The sequence below is a fragment of the Chroicocephalus ridibundus genome, chromosome 8, assembly GCF_963924245.1.
Source record: "Chroicocephalus ridibundus chromosome 8, bChrRid1.1, whole genome shotgun sequence".
Classification (NCBI taxonomy): domain Eukaryota; kingdom Metazoa; phylum Chordata; class Aves; order Charadriiformes; family Laridae; genus Chroicocephalus; species Chroicocephalus ridibundus.
Window position 1 is genome coordinate 26,172,319 of NC_086291.1, and position 21,884 is coordinate 26,194,202.

Below are 21,884 nucleotides of genomic sequence, written 5' to 3' on the forward strand. Positions count from 1 at the left end.
ACTTGGTAATTTGGTGCATGAAAGGTGTTCTGCTTCCAAATAAATTCCCTGAAGGCAAATTCAACGTAAATAGAAAAATTCCTGGAGCTAAGCTTTTCTCAAAAAGTCATTAATATATGAAACAGTCATGTATGTGGGCAGGTACCAAAAGCAGACACGCCAACACATGTAAAGCCATTTATCAAATTTTAGATGTTTTAAAAATACATGTATATGCTTATAAAGTATGTTTTTAATCATGTTGCAGAATATCAACACCAGGTGTGGCAAATTTTTTTTAAAAGGTAGATTAAGACACCTATACAGAAGCAGACCTGTCATCATCAGCAACTAATGCCAGCACATAAGGAACTTCAATATTTCATACTTGCTCCTAGACATGATCGGTCATGCTATGATTTGACAGAATAAAATTATTCACCAGAAAGTATTTAAAACAAAAAAAACCCCACACACTCATTCTCACTCAAATTTCACCCATTTTTCTTTGAACTTCTACCGCTCAGGTGAATGTCATTTTTGTGGAATTATCTTTCTTATTCCATGTTAAAAGTACAATGTTAGCAAGTTCTCTGTTCTTTTTCACGGTCCCATCCTTTTCTATATGACATCTTTTTCTTCTGCATACAAGGAACAGAATAAATGACATGGGAAACAGTGGGGTTCATCTAGTGCTTCCTATTTTAGGCCAAAAGAAAAGCCTTTGAATTATCTTTAGGACACTGACTGAAAAATGAAAACTTGGTCTAGCAAATCCATGTGAATACACTTTTAATCTAATGATAATTCCATAGCATAAATGATGCAGCCAAGATAACAAATAAGTGAACGTTACAAAAAATTCTGTTCTTTTCAAGAAGATGCTCATTGGCATTTACCCTGTCACAACTGGAAAATTACCAGTGTAACAATTAAAATAATCAAATCACTATGTATCAAATTAAATCTGTCTAGCTTCTGAGCTTAAATGAAGTCAGATGCTATAATTCTAGAGGATGTATATAACACCTTTGTAAGGTATTTCTTTATTAAAACCTATTTGCTAGCTCCATATTTGCATTAAACCAAAAGAGTTAATTGCAAGCTGTGTTCCAACAAGGACTGATAGCCTGCCTTGAATGCTGCCCTACTACACCTAAGAAGAGGTGGCAATGAACAGTCTTACCACAGTTAGCAGAGCACCCATATGGCCCTTTGATTCCAGCAGCTCAACTCATAAGAAGGAAAAATATTTGGGATTTTAGCTGATCTAATATCTGTTCCCAGTCTTAGCCTACACTTCTACATTTAGCTTAATTTCTACCTTTTAACCAATCAGCAAAACAATTCTGTTAGCAGAGCAACAAGCCTGACCTGAGATAAGGCAGATCAACCCTTAAAAAAATAGATGGATTGGCAAAGGTAAATGACTTGTTTGAATTAAAGTAATAGGAGTCTCACCTTAGTATTACCAGCAACTCAGTACTGCAGACCCATCTAACATACGACAGCTTTTATTTTGCACAGATTTCATTATTATAATTTCAAACGTAAAAAGGTTAACACCTTACTTCCATTGTTCTTACTTCTACATTCACCTTTGCTTTCATGGTGCCTTATTGTGCCTTAGTCTCTTTGAGTCCTGTATGTACATTGGATGCATATGTAGAACCAAATAAAAAAACCTTATTTTATATATAAGTTGATTCAGCACAAAGAAAGGGATAGCTATTTCTGTGGTGATTAAAATACTTAAAAGATAAAGAGATTGATTGTAAACACAGATGTGCAATTTGTTTGAAATTCACACATGGTACTACTAATGGTTACCTGCTCGTCTGTTCATTAAAGCTTTTTCCTTTCTTTTCTGTCTCTCATGTTGCAGTCATTTGTGAAAGATTATATGATTTCTATCACAAGACTTCTGCTGGGACTTGATACCACACCAGGATCTGGGTTTCTTTGTTCTGTAAGTTATTAAAAAATAAATAAAGTATTACATATTACCAGAGAAGATTCTGTGCTGTCTGCAAAATACCTCTACTTTCTTCGCATAGCGCTTCCTTTTGTGAAAGTCCAAGAAAGGCCATCTGTTCCCTTTTTCACCAGGGAAAGGCAAGAAAATTAGATAGAAAACATACTCATTTTTTGTTACTTCCATAGCAAAAAACATCCCCCCCAAGAAAACACAATACGTTCTATAAAGCACAAAAAAAAAAAATAGGAAAGACAGGAAAACACAAGAAAAGTGCATTTTGTAGGAAACAGCAATGGCAGTTCAGCAACTGATTTTAAAAATTAAGTATATAAAAACCAGGAAGCACTACCTATATTGTACAGCCTGGCTCGCACTTACACACAATGCTATTTCACAACACCCATTTCCATCATAAGCAACAAAGGGCAGAACTGGATTCTACATAATGCTAAGATGTATTAAATGGTTTTAGTTTAGATGTCAAAGTTCAAAAGTCTTCTGTTATTATGTATGTCAATATTTTCCAATGTAGCCTTTATTTATTTTTATATGTATATACACAGACACAAAAATAAACCCTTAAAAAATTATTTTTTATTAAAAATAAACCCCACCTTTCTGTTTTCCTCCCACACCCATCACAGGTGGCAAACACATGAACAGAAGTTGACTTATGTACCAGTTGCTTTCTGGGAAATTATAAAGAATTGCAGGGTGTTGTTCTCAAAAAGGAAGTTATTAGTGATGGTTTAAGAAAGTTGCTTACATAAAAAACAATTATGAATTTGTTGGTCAGTCATTATTTTTTATTACAGTGAATGCAAGACAATCGAATCTCTGAAAAGAGGCTCACATATCTTGAAATAAAGCTAGTGTAGTAGTAACAAAATACTTGAGATTAATTTAAGACTTTCTTATGCCATTTATGCTTTGTGTATTACTTTTCCCCCATTCCCTTCTCCCCAGATATCCAGCCAGCAGTATAGTGAACAGTTACCTGGCTGCGTTTAAAATAACTTGTGCTTTTTTCAGTCCATCCATCACCAGTTTCTTACTGCTGTCAATATTTAATTCATTATTTTATATTTTAGTCAGATATGAGCACTGGATGAAAGATGCCATGTGAGTTTTTAAGTAATTTTAAAACAAGAACAGAAGTAATTTCATAAGACTGAAGTATTTGCACTGCAATGTCTCTAAAACAGGGAGAGAACAAAAACAGTGTCTACAAACTCAATAGAAGCTCCAGATTTGTTGTGGAACAAAGGTGCAATACTACAATATGATCACCACCAGCTAGTGTTTGGTTTTAAAATTTTTTCTAGAGTAGTGCAGTGAATAAGTGATAAACCCTCAAGAGTTAAAAGTCCTCCTTCCTATTATTATTTGTTCAGATGAAAATCACAGAAGAGGATCTATGGATTAGGACATATGCCAGACTATATCAGAAACTTTGTTCTTCTACAGGAGACATTCCAATTGGAGTCTATAGGACAGAATCCCAAAAGCTTACAACATCTGAGGTATGTCAGTTTACTATACTTTTCTTTGGATTTGGTTACAGAGTATACAACGTTCTTTGGTCCTCACAAGAATGGGAATCAGTTACTTAAAGAATATTGTGAATGCCATACCTGCAAATGCACAGAATTCCAGTAACCCACTGAAGGTCTTTCTCTGCTGACATGTAGACGATCACATTAACTCAGGGCTCACGTTCAGCCACAGACTTCATGAATACCCAGTCTACATACTGATTTTCATTCCAGTGCTGACCTACAGAGAAGTGACTTGTTGAAAACAAGGGGCAGGTCTGGCGCAGATGGGACAGGCTAGGATAGTTACCTCTCAGCCAAACTGGCATGCGGTGACTAATGGCAGTATCCATTACAGGTCCTGTATCAGGTGTGACAAGAATGTCAGCTGTATATCTCAAAACCAGTGGCATTTCATGAATTCAATTCACATGAATTCCTAATGAGAAATGAGCAACAAGAGAATAAATTAATGTTATTAAAAGTATTGTGGGATTTCTCTAAATTTAGCTGCCAAACAGTGGTAATTTTTTGTATATATGTATTTATGTGTCTGCCATACAAATGTATACATTTCTTTATATATACACAAAGAAAGACAAAAATATTTTTTCCTGACTATTTAACATGCATTTTTTTTGTTTCTGCTGCTTTTATTTGTCATGTATAAACCATTTGTTTACATGACCATTCATACTGCCATCTCATTAAACCGTGACTCAAATACAGCTCTAAAATGCAAGTGAACAACTTTCTCCTTTCTTCTGAAATACTTATAGTTACTGATTTCCAAGACAAAAAATTTGTATTTTTCTCTTCCATATAATGTTATAAAATATTAAGCCAAGTAATGCTTAACCTCAAGATTTATCTTGAAGGAAGTACAAACATTCAGTTAAGATTCATTTAAAAGTAAGGGTTACAGAAAGCTTTGCAAGGTTCCACCAAGTTTGCTACTGTCTCTCTCTGTGGACCACCAAAATATCTACAGGTGGGTTTTACAGCTTAGCCAATGCAATAATGTCAGCTGATTTTTTTAAACATAGCAGCATTAATATAATCCATCAAAATAATTCCTTGGAGAATAATATAGGCAGCATTACTGCGAATATGAAAAAAGTCTGTCATAGCTTTCAACAAAACAGAGGATATGCCAGGTTCCAAGAATTCATTAAATAAGGATAAGTACGATAAAATTAATGGCAGTGCTTCATTCTCACATTCACAGCTGGCTATTTAACTTCAGGTCCAAAAAAGAGAATCAAGAACAGTTTAACTGTGAGCATACAACATACTGTGAAGAGTGCATTTTACTGGCCTGTTTTTTCCCTTTCTGCATTTTATAGAATCGTAGAATCGCCTAGGTTGGAAGGGACCTTTCAGATCATCTAGTCCAACCATCAGCCTAACCCTTTTGTCAGAGTTACATGCTTTCACATGACGAAAGAGTTCACAGGCTTTCAAACACAGAGGCTGACTGGCAAACAGCATCTGTACAGGACAGGGCTAACTATGAGAGTAACATTTGCCTTTTCTACATGAACGTTTTTTTTGGTGGGGGTTGGGGGGTAAGCGTACTTACTCAAATAAGTCTTCCGAGGCAAGCTTAACTGATAAATTAAAGGTCTTTCAAATGTTTTTCTGAAAACAAGGTTGGAACCATCAGCCACTTAACTCTAAACTCACAATTTTACCAGAACACTGGGAACCTCTGGAGCCTGTACACATGCAGCTGCTCAAGTGCTTGATCAGACCAGGCCCAGATTTAGTTTAAGATAGTTATTGATTATCTTTTACAAAGAAGCAATTTCTTCAGACATTCAGACACTGAAACCAGCCTGGACGCCATTGTCCCATAGGTAAGGGGAGTTCTACTGTTACTTCCTGCCAGCTTTCACAGAGATGCTGAAAGCTGTAATCTTTCTGCAAAGCAGTTCTTTTGAGGTTAAAGGAATTTTCAACTAATTACACCAATAAAATAATATTAGCATGGGCTATCATTTTAGCTTTTCAGTATATTAAGCCAGAAACAACTTTAAAATATTGTTGGATGAGATCCTTAAAATGAAAGGTTAGAGAAACGTGAATTGCTATTTTTCTCAGGAATTATGGACTCCTAACCATAATCCAAAGGTTTCCAATTCAGAGAACCTCCAATGTGTATATCAGTTTGAGTTCAAATAGACATATAAAACTTAATTTGTATTGCACACATCTGGAAACTGTCAGTTAATCATTAACTTGAGTCACAAGAACAAAATATGCCAATATTAATATTTCTACATGTATGATTTCTCCTTTGACAACTCCTTTTTTGTGCTATGCAAATGAGAAGCCCTCACTTCACTCTGACAGACAAAAATAATTCCTTTAAAACGAAAGCAAGTTTTCAGTGATCTAGTTACTGAATAACTAGCAAATCTAGCCTGCCTCTCAATGACCTGCAGCTGACTCAAACCGTTTTCATTGCATAAAAAGAAAAAAAAAATAAAAGAGACATGAAGTCTTCCTTATTACCTGTGTAGCTGATTTTCTGTGGTTCCTGTTAAAACAGTCCATGTTTGTTGTTTTAGATTCACTTCTGTTTAAATTGTCTTTTGTTTTCTTTTTCCCCTTCCTTTGTCAGTCTCGAGAAATGGCTCCACAAGTAAGTATTTGCTTATTGTCTGCCTGTTTCTGGGTGTCGTGCCTTAAGCCCGGTAGGCAGTAAGCACCACGCAGCCACTTGCTCATCTCCACCCCAGTGGGATGGGTGAGAGAACTGGAAGGGTAAAAGTGAGACAACTCGGGGGTTGAGATAAAGGCTGTTTAATAGGCAAAGCAAAAGCTAGGTGTGCAGGCAAAGCAAGATAAGGAATTCACTCACTGCCTCCCATCAGCAGGCAGGCACGTAGCCATTTCCAGGAAAGCAGGGCTCCATCATACATACTTGGGAAGACAAATGCCATAACTCCGCAAGTCCCCCCATTTCTTCATCTTCCTCCAGCTTGTATTGCTGAACACCATGCCACATGGTATGGGATATCCCTTTGGACAGTAGGCGTCAGCTGCCCTGGCTGTGTTCCCTTCCCAACCATTCACCAGCAGGGCACTGAGAGAAGCAGAAAAGGCCTTGAGGCTGTGTAAGCACTGCTCAGCAACAACTGAAACATCCCTGGGTTATCGACACCATTTTCATCACAAATCCAAAACTTACCCCCATACAAGCTACTATGAAGAAATTTAACTTGAACACAGCCAAAAACGGTACACTGGGTTAAACCCTGGGACTGAAATCCTTACAAGAAATGGAACTATGCAATGGATTATCCTTGAGTAAATAAAGCTTAAAGCAACATTGTTCTAAACACAAAAATCTTATTAAAAATCTGAAAGCTGGCAGACTGGGACATTCAAAAAAGCCCAATAGAATTTGATCCCTACTGGGTCTGTCCCTATTGAATTCCGAAGATAACTGATCGTCTTTACAGTCTGGCAAAAGCCTTGATCCTAAACATCTTAAATGCTAGTGGACAAAAATCTTCCAGTTTATCATAAAAGGAATATGTGGCTGTACTTAACAATGCTTCAGACAGCTGTTGGAGCAGAAGAGCATTCCTAGGGCTACTGGAATACAGAACAGTAAAGTTCTTTTAACATAAAACGGGCAGTTACATAAAAATAAGGAATTGCTTTAGAATACAATAGATGAATCTGCACATTAAAACTGTTTCATATTTTACACACTTAGCTCCCAGGGAGCAGCAAGGCAAGGGAACAAAGATCCAAGAAACTAATTGATGTTTGGTGTCTGAACACACATCTTGGTATTTTCTAGAGATTTCACCATGTTTCTTTTTTAAGGAATCACAAAAAAATATATACACTTCATCAAACATGATGATCAATTACTTCTATATAGTAGTAGTGACACCATATCATCAGTTATGCTTCTCATATGGCAGGTTTACAAGTTATGCAAAACAGAAATTAAATGAAAAGAAATTAAAGCAACTAAACCCCAAAATAGATTAATGATAATTATGATGGTATTTTTGAAGAAATTTTGAGACTGATTAAAACAGAGGGGGGCACACAGAAGTACTCTGCACTGGGCTTTTATTTTCTATATACTAAACAGCTGCCACTGGCAGGCACATTTTTGTGCTGCTTTTGAAAGAGGGTTTGGGTTTCTTTGGTTTTGCTTTATCTTTAAACAGTTTAATTTTTTCCTCCTGCGTACAGGGAAGGACCATTCTGCACACCTTTCTCAACAGACACCATAAAAACTAAATAGTCACCTAAGTAAATATTTAATTTCCACCTTCATTTATGGTTTCAACTCACCCATCCCAGTGTTTCAAAAGTTCAAGTTAAGGATTTACAGATTAACAGAATCAAAAGACTTGTTCTTTTACTTGGCCTCTCCTGATTATTCTCTGGCTTAAAAAATTTGACTTACCCTCCTGTAGTAATTAGGATGGTTGGTCCCTGCCTTCCCAATACTAGTGGCAGCAAATCCAGACGGCTGTTTTATCAAGAGTTGGACAAGGAAAACGGCCAATGCAGACAGGAAGAAAAGCAAAACAGGACCATCCTTTATACTCAAGTTTATAAGATTTGTTCACTCCAGATAGACCCTTCCTGTCCATAAGTAGCACCTTATCATATGGAATGTACTTTGCTTACCTTAATCCATACTAAAAAATACATGCGAAACCAAAATGTCAATTTAAAATAACAAACAACAATAACAAAAATCCAATAGCGTTCCTGTAGACAGGGATTCAGGGCTCTCTCTTATGCCCTACCCAAAATAACATCAGCTGAGTCAGTAACAAAAGTTCAAAAATCATGTCATTTTTCAAAAAAACACTTTTCTGTTGCCGACTAAGCTGAAGAGCCTCAATAAACTAGTGGGTCTTTGCATGAGGCTTATTGCAAAATCCTAGTCTAGAATATTAAAATTTGATTTTACTTGAAATGTTACAACATAAGCATGTTCATCATTCTTTTTATTTACTGGCTGTGATTGTCTTGTTGTTTGCTTGAGTTTGGGGTTTTTTTACGCAGATAAAATCTAGTTTCTGCAAAAGGGAAAAAATTAGTATGTTTCTCACACTGTCAGACTTACTCATATCAAATATTATTTTATGGACTCCAGGAACCTTACAGATTCTGTGTGGAAGAGGGTACTGAGCCTCTTAAAGAAAGGTTATATTCAACACTGATGACGATAAGAGATTTTAAGAGCTTTCAGATTTTATATTAACGGGAAAAGGCCTTTAGAGCCTCAATAGCTTTTCAGTTAAATGTGCTTTATTCACTGATCCCTTCCTGCATATTGTGAACTCTTCCTAGTTTTCGGGAGTCATACAAACTGAGCCAGCTCCACTTTAAGTCATCTTTGGTTTATACTTCATTTGTTTATTTTAAACACTCAACACACTGAAATCAGTCACCAGTAACTTGCTAATATGACTGCACTGATAACAGCAAGGGCTTCACTATTTCAATGTCAATAAAAGATAGTTTAAAAGATCACAACAATAATTCACGATTATAAGGAAGTAGTTTTGAAACTAGAAGCTAAAAGTAAGTTAAAGGTAAAATAGACATTAAAACAACTTTGAAGTTATCTTTTGAAATGTTTCCTCTTATATTCCTTATGATCTTTTTGTATATGTTAGAACTACGCATGTAACCCATCCACTTGAGCTACATCAGTAATGCTGTATGCATATACTATTGGTCATACTTGGCTGGCATTAAGGAAACACAGCAACAGAGGGCCAGATTTTGGCCCTTAAGTCTGCTGCTTTTTGTTACTATATGAGTGAAAAAGCAACATCACTATGCTTTAAAGTGAGAATTAATTACCTCATTTGCAAGAGGTGCCCTGAATCACACTGAAGGCCACTGCGTATATCCCTATTTTCAGACACAGAAGCATTCCAGATACTATGTGCTGGAAGGTCAAAAATGCCTGGGAACTTGAGACACAGGTAACAGGCACATTCTACCTGTGGTCTTAAAAGAGTACTCAAAACAGTGCAGCCGAAGTTGAACTGTTACTTAATGAAGCCACAACATACATCTAAAAAGCAGTTACAGAACTTGAATTTTTAAAAATAGGTAGACTTGGAAGAAAGTAGAGAGGTCATTCAGAACGGATGCTTAGATTCAGGAAAGGCAGTATCAGAAGCCTAGAGTTGGTCTTCTCAGAATCATAATGGAATCAGGCACTAAATAACACTTAACTGCTTTTGCACCTGAGAAATGTATTTATATCATAAACAAGCTTTTTACATTAAAAAAGCAAAGTCTCATAAAGGATGCCCAATTCAGGAACGCTTGCTAAATATGAACAGCTGAACACCCTCAGCTCCACGGCAACCAAAACACATGTTCAACCCAGTGTTAAAAGTCTGCTGCTATTGTTTAAAGTCCTTAATCTCTCTTGTCATTTTTCTTTCAAGTCTCAAATCTCTATCAGTGTGGAAGAATGGGAAGACACTAAAGACATCAAAGAACAGATTAGTTATCGTAATAATCATCGTAACTCAACATCCAGTGATCAGTCTGATCATCCCTTGTTAAGACGAAAAAGCATGCAGTGGGCCCGACGGCTGAGCAGGAGAGTACCAAGACACTCCGGTAAAACAGCTGAGAAGATAAACCAGCAGAGAATGAACCTTTACAGAAGGTCAGAAAGACAGGAGCTTGCTGAACTTGTGAAAAACAGAATGAAGCATCTGGGCCTTTCTCCAGCAGGATATGGTATGATTACTGTAATACTTTAAATTAATAAAAACATCAGTATTATGCAAGCTGAACTTACCTTTAAGAACTGAGGGTGCCATAAACAAAATATGAAGTTTATGATAAAGGTTTTGTTTTGTTGGGGTTTTTTTTGATTGGGTTTGTGTTGTTTTTTTTTTTTAAAGAGAAACTTGCTGAAGTGTTTTTAATTGGTTCTATAATCACCCATTCCTATTTTCAGATGGAAAGCTCAGAAGGGAGCGTGTCAGTCACATTTATATTTAGCACATATGATATGTGTATGCAGAAAATATAAACATTCCCCTGTCATTGAACAACTGCGCCAATTTTTAAAATTAATGCCAAAGTGTCACATAAAAGTAATTTTATAAAGCATGTTTCGCTAGGGCTTTAGATACTATTTTTATCCATCAAGACCTTCTTCAGCAAGGCTGATGCTGGGTTGCTTTTTCCTTTGTTGAGGGGGAGGGCTCTTTTTGTTTGGTTGGTTTTTTGGTTTTTTTTTTAAAGCTATTGAGAAGAGCTCGGAAGGATTGCCTTTCTACAGCCTTGGCTCTGTTGTGTGGAAGCCTCCAGAACTATGGGTTCTAGTTTTCCTTGAAACACCAAGAATTTCTAGATCCCATCTTATTTGTCTGCATAGTAGGTCCAGTCTGGAGCTTAGTGCTTTCTACTTCAGAATTGTTAGCACTGGCATTCCCATACTCAATTTTCATTTGAAGAATCCAAAATGTACTGTTTTACAAATGTGTTACTCTTCATTTTTTAACACAATTATTTTAAAATTTGATTTATCCCTAAAATATCCACTATCAGAAGGTAAATGTGGTATTTCCTGCAGAATGGATGTTTTTATTTGTCCATTTTAACTACACACATTCTTAATGCAGGGTCAAAACATCTTTTGACAGTAGCAGGAATCAATCATGCCAGTTAGCTCCCTGCAGAAGTTAAAACATGCTCCTTAGTACTACCTCTCTGCACGTGTGTGGAACAACAGAAACAAAAAATCCAACAAACCGGGAAACAAAAATCACAGCTGCTTATGTATCTCCATGTATAAGGATGATCTGTAGAGCCAGGATTTCACATCTTTGGTGTCCGTTTTACATTAATAACCTAATAACCTCCAAGACCTCCAAATTTAAATTCAAGAAGCAGTGAATTCATTTAAGCCAACTGAGACACAACACGGTTTTGCCTATGCAAGCTTCTAGTAGAGGTGTGATGTTAGTATGGTGGTACAGGTGCTTGTATAACTAGTTACAATACCTTGCATCAGTTTCACTTTACCGAAATAAGCTGTATCGTAAAATACCATTTTAACTGTATAACTGCATCTATACTGAGTCTGTGTGAGCTTATCTAATTTTTTTCTAGATCGAAATATACTTATGATGGTGCAAATATGTGATACAAGCACGTAGAAAAATTGCACATACTAGAAAATTCCCAATATAGTGATTTTCAACCTCCAGATCAATATCAATAATACTACCTATAATAATACTACCTATATCAATAATACTTCATTAACAAAAGATTTAGGAATTGGATTGAAACTTGAATGGGGCTGTTCTATTTCAAATCATTTTCCCTAAAATACTAAAGAGAGAAATTAACACCGAAGCAAGACCTCTCCTTTTCAGTCCTATTAAGGTAAAACCAGTCTCACTGCAGCATCCCAGGAAGCGTACCAAGAGAAAGCTGTCTGAAAGGTACTGCAATGACAGGTGTAACAGTGTAGCGAGACTCAACTAGGCAAAAACCTTCAAGAAAAAAGAAAAAAATTCTTACGGCCTTCATTTGTAACATACCATTAGAAGAATAGTTAAAAATGCAAGAAATAAACACCAGTTTCCATTTATACAGCATTCACATTTCAACCCATTGGCACAGATGATAAAAGGAAAATCCTTACTAGACAAATAGGGAAAGGGTAAAAAAAGGTTTATATTGACCAAAACTGGAAATGGATGAGAATGCTGTTCACCTGCACTGAAACTTGCTTATCGCTTGACCTCAACGCCAACTGAGGACTGAAGTTCCTACTTCCTACACACTAACATAAGCCGCATAACAGATTGGTAAATTACGCTAAAACTGGGTTGCATTTAGAATTGCTATGACTGAAAAAGATGCAACAGAACATTTTTAGGACATTCAGAAAGAAAACAGGCTATTTTGAGAGAAGATAACTCAAAAGATTTTATGACAGATAGCTCCAATTCAAGTGCAGATGAAAAGAAGTTGCTGAAGTTATTCGAAATCACTGTGACACCAGACACTTTTTGACAGGTCTATGAACCAAAGATGATCTTTCATCAAATTACTTTGTCAGATATCATAGTTTTCATGATTTATTTGTGAATGTAACTAATTTGGGGTTTTTTTGTTCTCTAGATGCAATGAACGACCATCAGAACACTCTTTCTTACATCCTGATCAATCCTTCTCCAGATACAAGACTAGAGCTGAATGATATAGTGTAAGTTAAAGCACACCAGAAAAAAAAAAAATAATCACAAGACCTGCAAACCTTTCTGCCTGAATTTATTTTATTATCTTTCTGCTGGAAAAGAACCCCAAACTTTCCCATGCATCTGCAAAAAATAAAATATGGAGACTTTTATTTAAATAGACACCTTATTATACATATATATGTATATAGTTAAAATGCACATATAAATACATAATACATATGTTAGTAATGCTCTTACCTCCGTGTTCTCTCATCCTCCTTTTACTCTGTACATTTACAAAATAATCTAACCAAAGCTGCTGGATGGCTTCACAAAATTAATATTCTCATTCTTATTTATAAGTTAGCTACAAAGTCTTAATAGAAAGATCAACCCTTCAAAAATCAGTGTTTTCTTCAAATGGGGTTTTATTACAGGGATCCAAAGATCTTTAAAGTAAACAGCAGTCTTCCCCTGAATATCGCACGGTATTCGTGCTTAAGATAATTTGAATACAAATGGTAGGACCTTAGCAGAGGAAATTTTTTCACTTGCTTACCAGGAATTTTGCATACTACATGGGAAAAAAAAACCAAGAGAAAAAAACAAACACAGATTTGAACTACCAAGAAAGTTTTGAAAGTCGAGGATTTTAGGTAATTATCGGGCATTTTCTCATTCTGAAGTCTGACATGATTGCTGTGTTAAGCAACACAGAGAGACCTGAATTTCCCCCAAAATCTAAGAAAACTTATTCCTAAAAAGAAAAAAATAAATCAAGCAGTAAAAGTAAGATTTTTTTCATGTGTTTAAGCACGCTTCATTTGGATTTTATGAACAGAACAGAGCAGACTTCCACTACTCCTCAGTTTCATTGGCTGGATCAGCAAAACAAATAAGTTGCTGTGGAATAAACAAAAATACCAAATGTTATAAATAAAGGGTAATAAGTCTGACTTTAAACAAATAGATACTATGAGAAAACAATTTAGATGGAAGCAGTAGGAGTACATTTCTTAATCCCATAATTAAGTCCACTCTTTTCTTACAGAAATAAGTTCAGGCTATGAGAGTGAGGAAACACTGCTATTCTATTTTAGCCCTGACAGAAGGAGAAACTTTAACAAAGTAGCAGAGGCAGGTGGTGTTTCTAAATCATGGAGATCGGGCAATTCTCCTGGGTATCCACCATAAAGCCCGTACCCCGCAGAGCCACGAGCCCGTTCTTTGAGGAACCACAGACAGTCTGTTACTAGGTGAGCTGAAAACAGATACAGCAGTTCTGCGGGAAACACGGCAGTGATTGCTCATGCACTTACACAACATGTTAGTTCAGTTAATCAGGATTTTCCATTTTGCATTTTGTTGAAGAATTTTTCAGGGTTTTTTTTTTTTCTTCAGTGTTTTAAGTAAGTCTGGGGCAAAACATACTCATTATGCTGAATGGTAGGAGTTCATGGCCTGTAAAAACAGAAACTTTCTTCAGGGTCACTGCAAAGTAATACAGCAAATCTTTACAAGTACCACACGGCATGCACAAGATCTCTATTTGGATATTTAAGCATTTTCATTTGGTTGATGAGGAGGAGATGGACAGATATGTGGCATCAAGTTTTCCAAGGATATGAGAGAAAGGATTCTTTCACATTTAATTTTTCTTTCTTTGCAAAAAAAAAAAAAAAGTCAAAACCAGTATTTGAAATAACATTTACACTGGCTTCAACCGTACGGCTCATCTTTTGACAAGTTTAAGATATTGGGACTGAATCTAGCTGTCTGTCCTCTATTTAGAAGCGCAGTGGCTTTGGAAAGCACTGAAATGTTGGATCTGCAGCAGCACAAAGCTGCTCCTGCGTCAGAGCCAAAAGCTGTCCCAGATCAAATAGTTTGTCATTTGAGACAGCTGACCAAACAGTGCAGAATTTACACTTGCAAATTAACAGGAAGCTCTTCCATCTTTATCCTAAGAAAAGCAATAATTTAAAACATCTCAAACTTAGATTCAAACTCATGAGGCATTTTCCTCAAGTATTGAGATCTACTAGAAGTTCTCAGAAAAAGTGTCCATCTCCAGACTGTCAGCCTACACCGAGGTTATCAACATCATCCTTTTTATTTATTGAGCACAGTGACAAGAATTATCTTGTTGTTTTCTCATAAAATTCTTCTAGAAATTACTCTGTGGACTGCTTGTCCCTTCTCTAAGGCATAATGAATAAAGGAGATGCATAAAGCAATACAGAGATACTGGCAAAGGAGCTGTCAGTCAAAATTAAGGTTTAGTTGTGCCTAGCGCATACAGATGATATCTAGGCAGACAAAATGTGAAAAGCTTTATTATTAGCATCTAAAGTGAGTGATGTTACCCAAGTGTCCAAGTTACCCAACAGGAACTAGATTAAGCACTGTCAAAATAAGGCTCTAAGTCTTCCTCAGATCTTTTCAACATTACAGCTGTATGCACTTATTTTATCATTGCTCATGCCAAGCTTTTTTAATAAGAGTTATAATTTCTTTTTATAGGTACTTGATCCGACCTGATCCATTGGCTTATGTTCCAAATACTGCACCAAGCCGAAAAGACAGCTTCTGCAATACAGTGGGACAAGACACCAGGGAGGAAACGCAACTTTGATATGTAACGCATCACAAAATTAAGAGACAATTTTATACACATGTCGTTTCCACTAACCATTTTGAAAACTGAGTGGTACATTTTATGCAGATTTTGGAAACAAAATGGCAGTGGGTAAGTGACCAAATTTAGAAATACGGTGTCTAGAAACTCTGACATAAGGGATTGTCAGGCTTGTGGCCTGTTCAATATGTAGTTGAACTTTGTCAGCTTAACAGAATTACTGCTATTTAATCAATATGAACAAATTATTTTAAAAGTGACAGATTCCATCATGCGTTTTGCTTAGACGCACCTAAGCATATTTATCAAGGTGACAGAATGTCAGTGACTAAGCTTCTGACCTACGTCAGTAAAGATTATCTGACGTCTGTAGAGACACCATGCATAATTTGTAGTAGAAAATTTATTAATATCTAAAGCTGCCAACAAGACTTTGTGTGTCAAGAATCCAGCCTTTGAAATATTTTTCAATCTCAGCCTGTCACCCACTCATGTTAGAACAGGTTATTTTCAGTGCCATTTTAGCCTCCAGGACTTGAGCGTTAGTTCTCTGTGTTTGCACAGGTCAGGTTGAATGACACAACCTAGTCTCACCTTAGAGGTTGCGATCCGAGGCATAGCCACTGACAGATTAGCTCAGAGGAGCCCACCAGGAGGAAAGTCCCTGTCATCTCACACAGGCAGCCCCCTGCATTTGCAAAAACTGGGAAGGTACTATCTGTGTGATGCTGCAAACACTGGTAGCTCAGGTAAAATATAACCCTTTTAACCTTAATGAGTTTGTCAATAGAAGCCTGAAGAGATTATGATACAAAAGTGAGAGCATCCCTCTAAGGAAGGATTCATACCCCAAGTCCTTCCTATTTCCATGAATATGCCAGAACTGCAACTGTCCAAACTATGTTCATGCCTGGTCATTCAGATTATCCCAAAGTGATACATTTTCATATGAAATTATGTATCGCATTGAAACTGAAAGAAATTTATAATCCATTCCATAAAACTAATGTAGTACCCCACTACGTGAAAAGGCATCATGGATTTGAAGATTCCGTTTTGGCATTAAGTACACAAGAAGCATCTGCTAATGTATGAAACACATGAATCTGCTTGAGAATCTCCAGTATACACGTGCAAGAATGCCACAGTTGGTCAAGCTTTCTACAGAATTAAGCACGCCTGTACATTATCTTCCAAAACAACATTCTTGCTTTGCCCTCTGTCACAAAGGGGGAAGAGCATGCTTAAGGTAAAAACCCCTACTGTTACAATTACCTATATAGAATTGGTACAAGAAATTCGGCAGGTAGTCTACAATGGAAAAAATGATTCTTCTTTGAATTCTCTTCATGTCCTACGCGTACAAAAATTCAGTCAAAATTGTTTACATTCTCTTCTACATTATTTGGTAGAACAACTATAATTTATTTCTGAAAAATAAAATAGCAAGTTGCCCAGTGAACAACTCATGGATGTGAGTATGCTTATCAGCATTGTAAGGATGTTGAAATCAGGTCACATTCACATTAGGAATGAGAGCAAATCTGCTATTGTTCCCTCCCTTCCTCTTAATTCTTCCAAAATTAATTAATCTGTTCCATATTAAGTCAGAAAAACCTAATCATTCATAAAAAAAAACAAAGAGGACTTTCAGTGGACTGAAGCTATCAGAAGACCCAGAGTACCAGTTTCAAAAGAAAAAAGGATAACTGGAAAGCAGGGTTTCTCAGCAATTTTTTAATACTGACATATTAAAGTAGCATCATGGTTCAGAAGGGTTTCGGTTACTCTGCACAGAGTCCATTATTTTTCCACACACACTACTCATTTATGAAATTATTCACAGGCAAAGACAAAGCATTTCAGATGTTCCCTCTGGACACTGTGGAGAAAAGAAACAACTGAAATAGCTGCACAGACTGAAGTCTACAGTTCTTTAAAAAACAGTATATGGTACAGGATCTTGTCCAAGACCTGTCACAGACGTTACTCCAGAAGAGATCACATGCGCAGTGTGAATAACTTCCTATTTTTAATGCCTTTGGTGAGAAGACTGTATTCCAGCTGAGTATTTTAAAAAAAAAATACAAGGATCCTTTGTTTCATACTGAAGGCCTTTCTAACAGAGTCTCAACTATGCAGACAGGGTTCCAGAAACATGCCTGCCCTTCAGCTGGCAACTAGATACTCTGCTTTCAGTGTCATTCACACACTGTTCACAGGCTTTCCCTGTACCCTGCCTATAGAACCCACCACAGATCTAAGGACTGTCTGCCACAAGGATCCACGGCTGGGATATGATGCCTTGCATTTAACAGCCTATAAAGCGGAAGAAACAAGCAGTCAGGTGTATCCATTTCCCCCCGCCCCCAGCTCAGCAGAATTGCTACTCAGCTGGAGTTGAATAGTAGCATCTAATGTGACCTGATATATCTCCAGGCTTAATGAATTTCCAGTTGCTCATTAGCCCCAGAAGATCTGCTAAAGCAAGCACAAAGACAGCTGGAGATACTTACAATCTCTAAAATGAACGAAAGGCAATCTTTCCAAATGAAATAATTGGTTCTCTTCAAAATCTGCTGGAAGATAAGCAAGGTAATAAAAACTAACAACAGCTCCTTATGAAACAAGTTCTAATAACCCATTAATAATATTCCACAAAGTTATGTTATTCAAAATATACTGCCTTTCATGTTGAAAGCAGAACAGCTTTGCTTTCTCTGGCATATCTTCACAGGTATACACCATTGTAGTGAGACTGAGGCCTTCCAAGAACTATCCTAAGCACCTCTACATTAACTCTGAATGAGACAGTACGCACATTCCTTCAATGGCTGGGAAGGCGATTCTTTAATGGTCATCCTACAGGCAATCTTATGTTATCATGCTTTCTTCTCATCATGGTTATCAGAAACATAATACAAGTCCAGCTGGACTGGAGCCCAGCTTGAGGAACAGTAATTGCTAGGCTCGGTGCCGGAGAAGGAATGCTGAAGTTCTACAGTCAGCAGGTTCAAATGACTGTTTTGTCTCATCATAGTTCACTCAGTAGATAGAAATTTAGAGCTATGATCACCAACATAACCAAGAAATTTAATCCTAAACCAGTTGTCAAAGGTCAAATGGCCAGAAAACCTGTATTACTTTCTCTCAATCAAAAAAAAAAGGATGGTTTCAATCTGTGCTTAACTGTATGTATTTTTTTTTCCTCCTAACTCAAAGATGCCCATCTTCCTCAACACCACCTTAACACATACCAAGCAATTTGGTACCCAAAGTCACAATCCCGGTGAAGAAAGCGATAGCAGATAATAATTACTTCATTCTCACAAGGGAATTCTCCAGCGAAGCGACACCTACCTATGAAAACTGTTACCTAGTCTGCAATAAAAAGTCACAAAAAGTGTTTCAGTGGAATGCAGTGTGTTTCCTTAACTATTTCTTTCCAATTTCCGAACACACATTAATTCACTTATGAAGTAAAAAGCATACAGTTTGAGTTTTTAAAACCTGCGGCTGAATGAGTTAGTGAAGTTTTCGTTACATTTTTGACTTCGAAATTAAAAGGACAGTTATTTCCCAGCATAAGTTTTTCCCCTCCCACAAACAGCTTCCCACCTCAGCTACTCTTTACTGACTTTAAAGCGTACAAATATATATATTACTGAATATTTCTTATACATCTTTTTTTACCAATGAACCAGTAAATCGCTAAAGAACAAATAGATTTCAGGCTTCAGCAGTAGAGGAAAATGGAAATTACATCAAGTGCACCAGAAGTAACGCAAAATTCTGTAGTTCCTGGGCAGGTAGGGCTGACAGCAACCCTTCTGTAATTCTGGAGCAGTGATGCATGAGGTTTTGCTGCATTGAATCACACTTGATATCTGGAGTTCCTCAGGGGTCAGTACTGGGGCCAGCACTGTTTAACATCTTTTCAGCAACATGGACAGTGAGATCGAGTGCACCCTCAGCAAGTTTGCTGATGACACCAAGCTGTTGTGGCACGGTCGACACACTGGAGGGAAGGGATGCCATCCAGAGGGACCTGGACAGGCTGGAGAGGTGGGCCCCGTGCGAATGTCATGAAGTTCAACAAGGCCAAGTATAAGGTCCTGCACGTGGGTCAGGGCAATCCCAGGCACAAATACAGGCGGGGCAGAGAATGGCTTGACAGCAGCCCTGAGGAGAAGGACTTGCGGGTGTTGGTGGATGAGAAGCTCAACATGAACCAGCAATGAAAGCCAGCCGCATCCTAGGCTGCATCTAAAAAAGCACGGCCAGCAGGTCGAGGGAAGTTATTCTGCCCTTCTACCCGGCTCTGGTGATACCCCACCTGGAGTACTGCGTCCAGTTCTGGCATCCTCAGCACAAGAAGGACATGGACCTGTTGGAATGGGTCCAGAGGAGGGCCATGAGGAGGCTGGATCAGAGGTCTGGAGCACCTCTGCTATAAGGACAGGCTGAGAGAGTTGGGTTTCATCAGCCTGGAGAAGAGAAGGCTCTGGGGAGACCTTATAGCAGCCTACCAGTACCTAAAGGGGGCCTACAGGAAAAATGGGGAGGGACTCTCTATAACGGAGTGTAGGGATAGGATGAAGGGTAACGGTTTTAAACTGAAAGAGGGGAGATTTAGATTAGATATTAGTAATAAATTCTTTACTGTGAGGGTGGTGAGACACTGTAACTGGCTGCCCTGAGAAGTTGTGGATGCTCCATTCGTGGAAATGTTCAAGGCCAGGTTGGATGAGGCTTTGAGTAACCTGGTCTGGTGGGAGGTGTCCCTGCCCATGGCAGGGGAGTTGGAACTAGATGATCTTCAAGATCCCTTCCAACCCGAACCATTCTATGAAATCAGTCATTACAATCTGGAAAGGAATATAAACAATCATCACTGTTAGTGACATCAAGTTGTACAAGGTTATAAAAAATACTTTTTTAAGGCAGTGATATAAATGCAAATTTATAAATAAAGCAATTGCATAAAATATTGTTGCATATTCTTGATATTATATTAGAAACAGACCACCTCATTTTGAAACAGACATACATTGAATAAATGTCTAAGACCTGCACTTAAATTTTCAGCCACCGTTCTTTGTGCTTGATGCAGAATATGCATTTCAGGGAGACAGGAAAAGAGTTATTAATTCATATTAATTTACAAGAGATGACCAAAACTGGTTATGGTCATCTTCTGAAGTTAATCCAAAACATTAATGATGATTTTGTTATATACTTCATTATTGCCTACACTACTAATGCAAGAATGTTGTCAGTAAAGGTAATTCAACACAAGCATAAACTTGCACATCCTCTCAAGAAGCTTAAAAGGGAAAATATTTCTGCTTCAGAAAGTTAAAAACAAGCATTTGATTTCTTTATGAGCTAAAGTTTTCTATATGTTCTACAAAATTTAGACTGTATACTGTTACAAAAATTCACAACTGGCCCTACCAAGCAAGGAGAGAGGCTGGGATGCAAGGTACAGAATTAAAAGAGTAAATACTTACTCATGTGCATGAGATGTCCCAGCCAAGTTGGGGCACCCCAAATGTGGTTCTACCTAGGGCTTTTATAATTTTAAAGCTAGTACAGCATGATTTGACTAATCGCCACCACCCACACTACCAATTACTAATCATAGTAAAACTTCTCTAGATCGTTTCCTGTTTCTTTCTTCTTTTGTCTTTTCACCAGGATGGGCTGGACGATTAACAATAGCTAGTTTCTTTGGCAATTGTATAGCTTCTAACAGTTCAGTATTTACTCCCATTAGAAGTTATAAACCCTCACTGCTTCCATAACCATCCAGTACTGTAGCAGACTCCAAATGCAAAACACAGAATTGGTCTAGTTATAGTCTTTGGAGAGCTGGCAAGTCTCTGTGAATGCCATCAATTCTACTGCTTCTGTACTTTGCTTCAGATTGAGTTGTGAAGCCTCCACTACCTTATCTTCAGTAGTTACTGAATAACCTGTAACTTGATTACTGTTGACTTGTTGATTACAGGGCTTGTTTCTGCAGGAAAGTCCTTAGAACACCATACGGAACTTCCTCATTACTGGCTTTAAAAAGAATGAAAAGACTAGATCAAGGTACAAATGATGGCTAGAAACATACACCGATGCTTTATTTACCTTCCCTCTTGTTACAGATTTGACTTCTTTAAAACAGTTACTGGCAACAATACTGCAGCTACAAGATTTATATATAATCCACAACTTCCACCCCTAGTACAATTTCATCATCGCCATCCAAAGAGGTACCGGTACCTTTTCCGCAGCCACCATCACATTATGGTAGAAGCAATAAATATTTTCTAAAAGCATTTAAGGAATTTGCAAATTTGTTTAAAATAAGAGTTCAAAATAGTTGAAGATCAATCAACTGTGATAAGCTAACTATAAGCTTTTTTTTATTAAATGGAACCAGTTACTGAAGAGTTCAAATAATCCACAAGCCTTCAGCATATGTGACAACGGCTACACTTTTGCTGTCCTCTTGCAGGGATTGTGGCATATAAAGT

General features: G+C 37.3%; 1 protein-coding gene and 1 long non-coding RNA gene across 6 annotated transcripts in view; one reads left to right on the forward strand and one right to left on the reverse strand.

Moving 5' to 3' along the window:
• Positions 1–3,891, reverse strand: part of LOC134519634 (uncharacterized) — a 115,967-nt gene extending 112,076 nt beyond the window's left edge. For both annotated transcript variants that reach the window (XR_010072270.1, XR_010072269.1), the window contains exons 1-2: positions 3,592–3,891; positions 1,810–1,946 (exon numbers count right to left, since the gene is read on the reverse strand). This is a non-coding gene — a long non-coding RNA (uncharacterized LOC134519634). The remainder of the gene's footprint in view (positions 1–1,809; positions 1,947–3,591) is intronic.
• The window catches only part of KCNT2 (potassium sodium-activated channel subfamily T member 2), a 146,613-nt gene extending 126,159 nt beyond the window's left edge, over positions 1–20,454 (forward strand). For 3 of the 4 annotated variants that reach the window (XM_063344061.1, XM_063344058.1, XM_063344060.1), the window contains 5 exons: positions 1,865–1,948; positions 3,352–3,480; positions 9,951–10,251; positions 12,658–12,742; positions 15,240–20,449. In XM_063344061.1, coding sequence (XP_063200131.1) covers positions 1,865–1,948; positions 3,352–3,480; positions 9,951–10,251; positions 12,658–12,742; positions 15,240–15,351 — 711 coding nt within the window. In that variant the 3' untranslated portion in view covers positions 15,352–20,449. Of the gene's footprint in view, positions 1–1,864; positions 1,949–3,351; positions 3,481–9,950; positions 10,252–12,657; positions 12,743–15,239 lie in introns of all 4 variants that reach the window. The other variant, XR_010072268.1, reaches the window with a different exon arrangement.
• Positions 20,455–21,884: the final 1,430 nt, after the last annotated feature.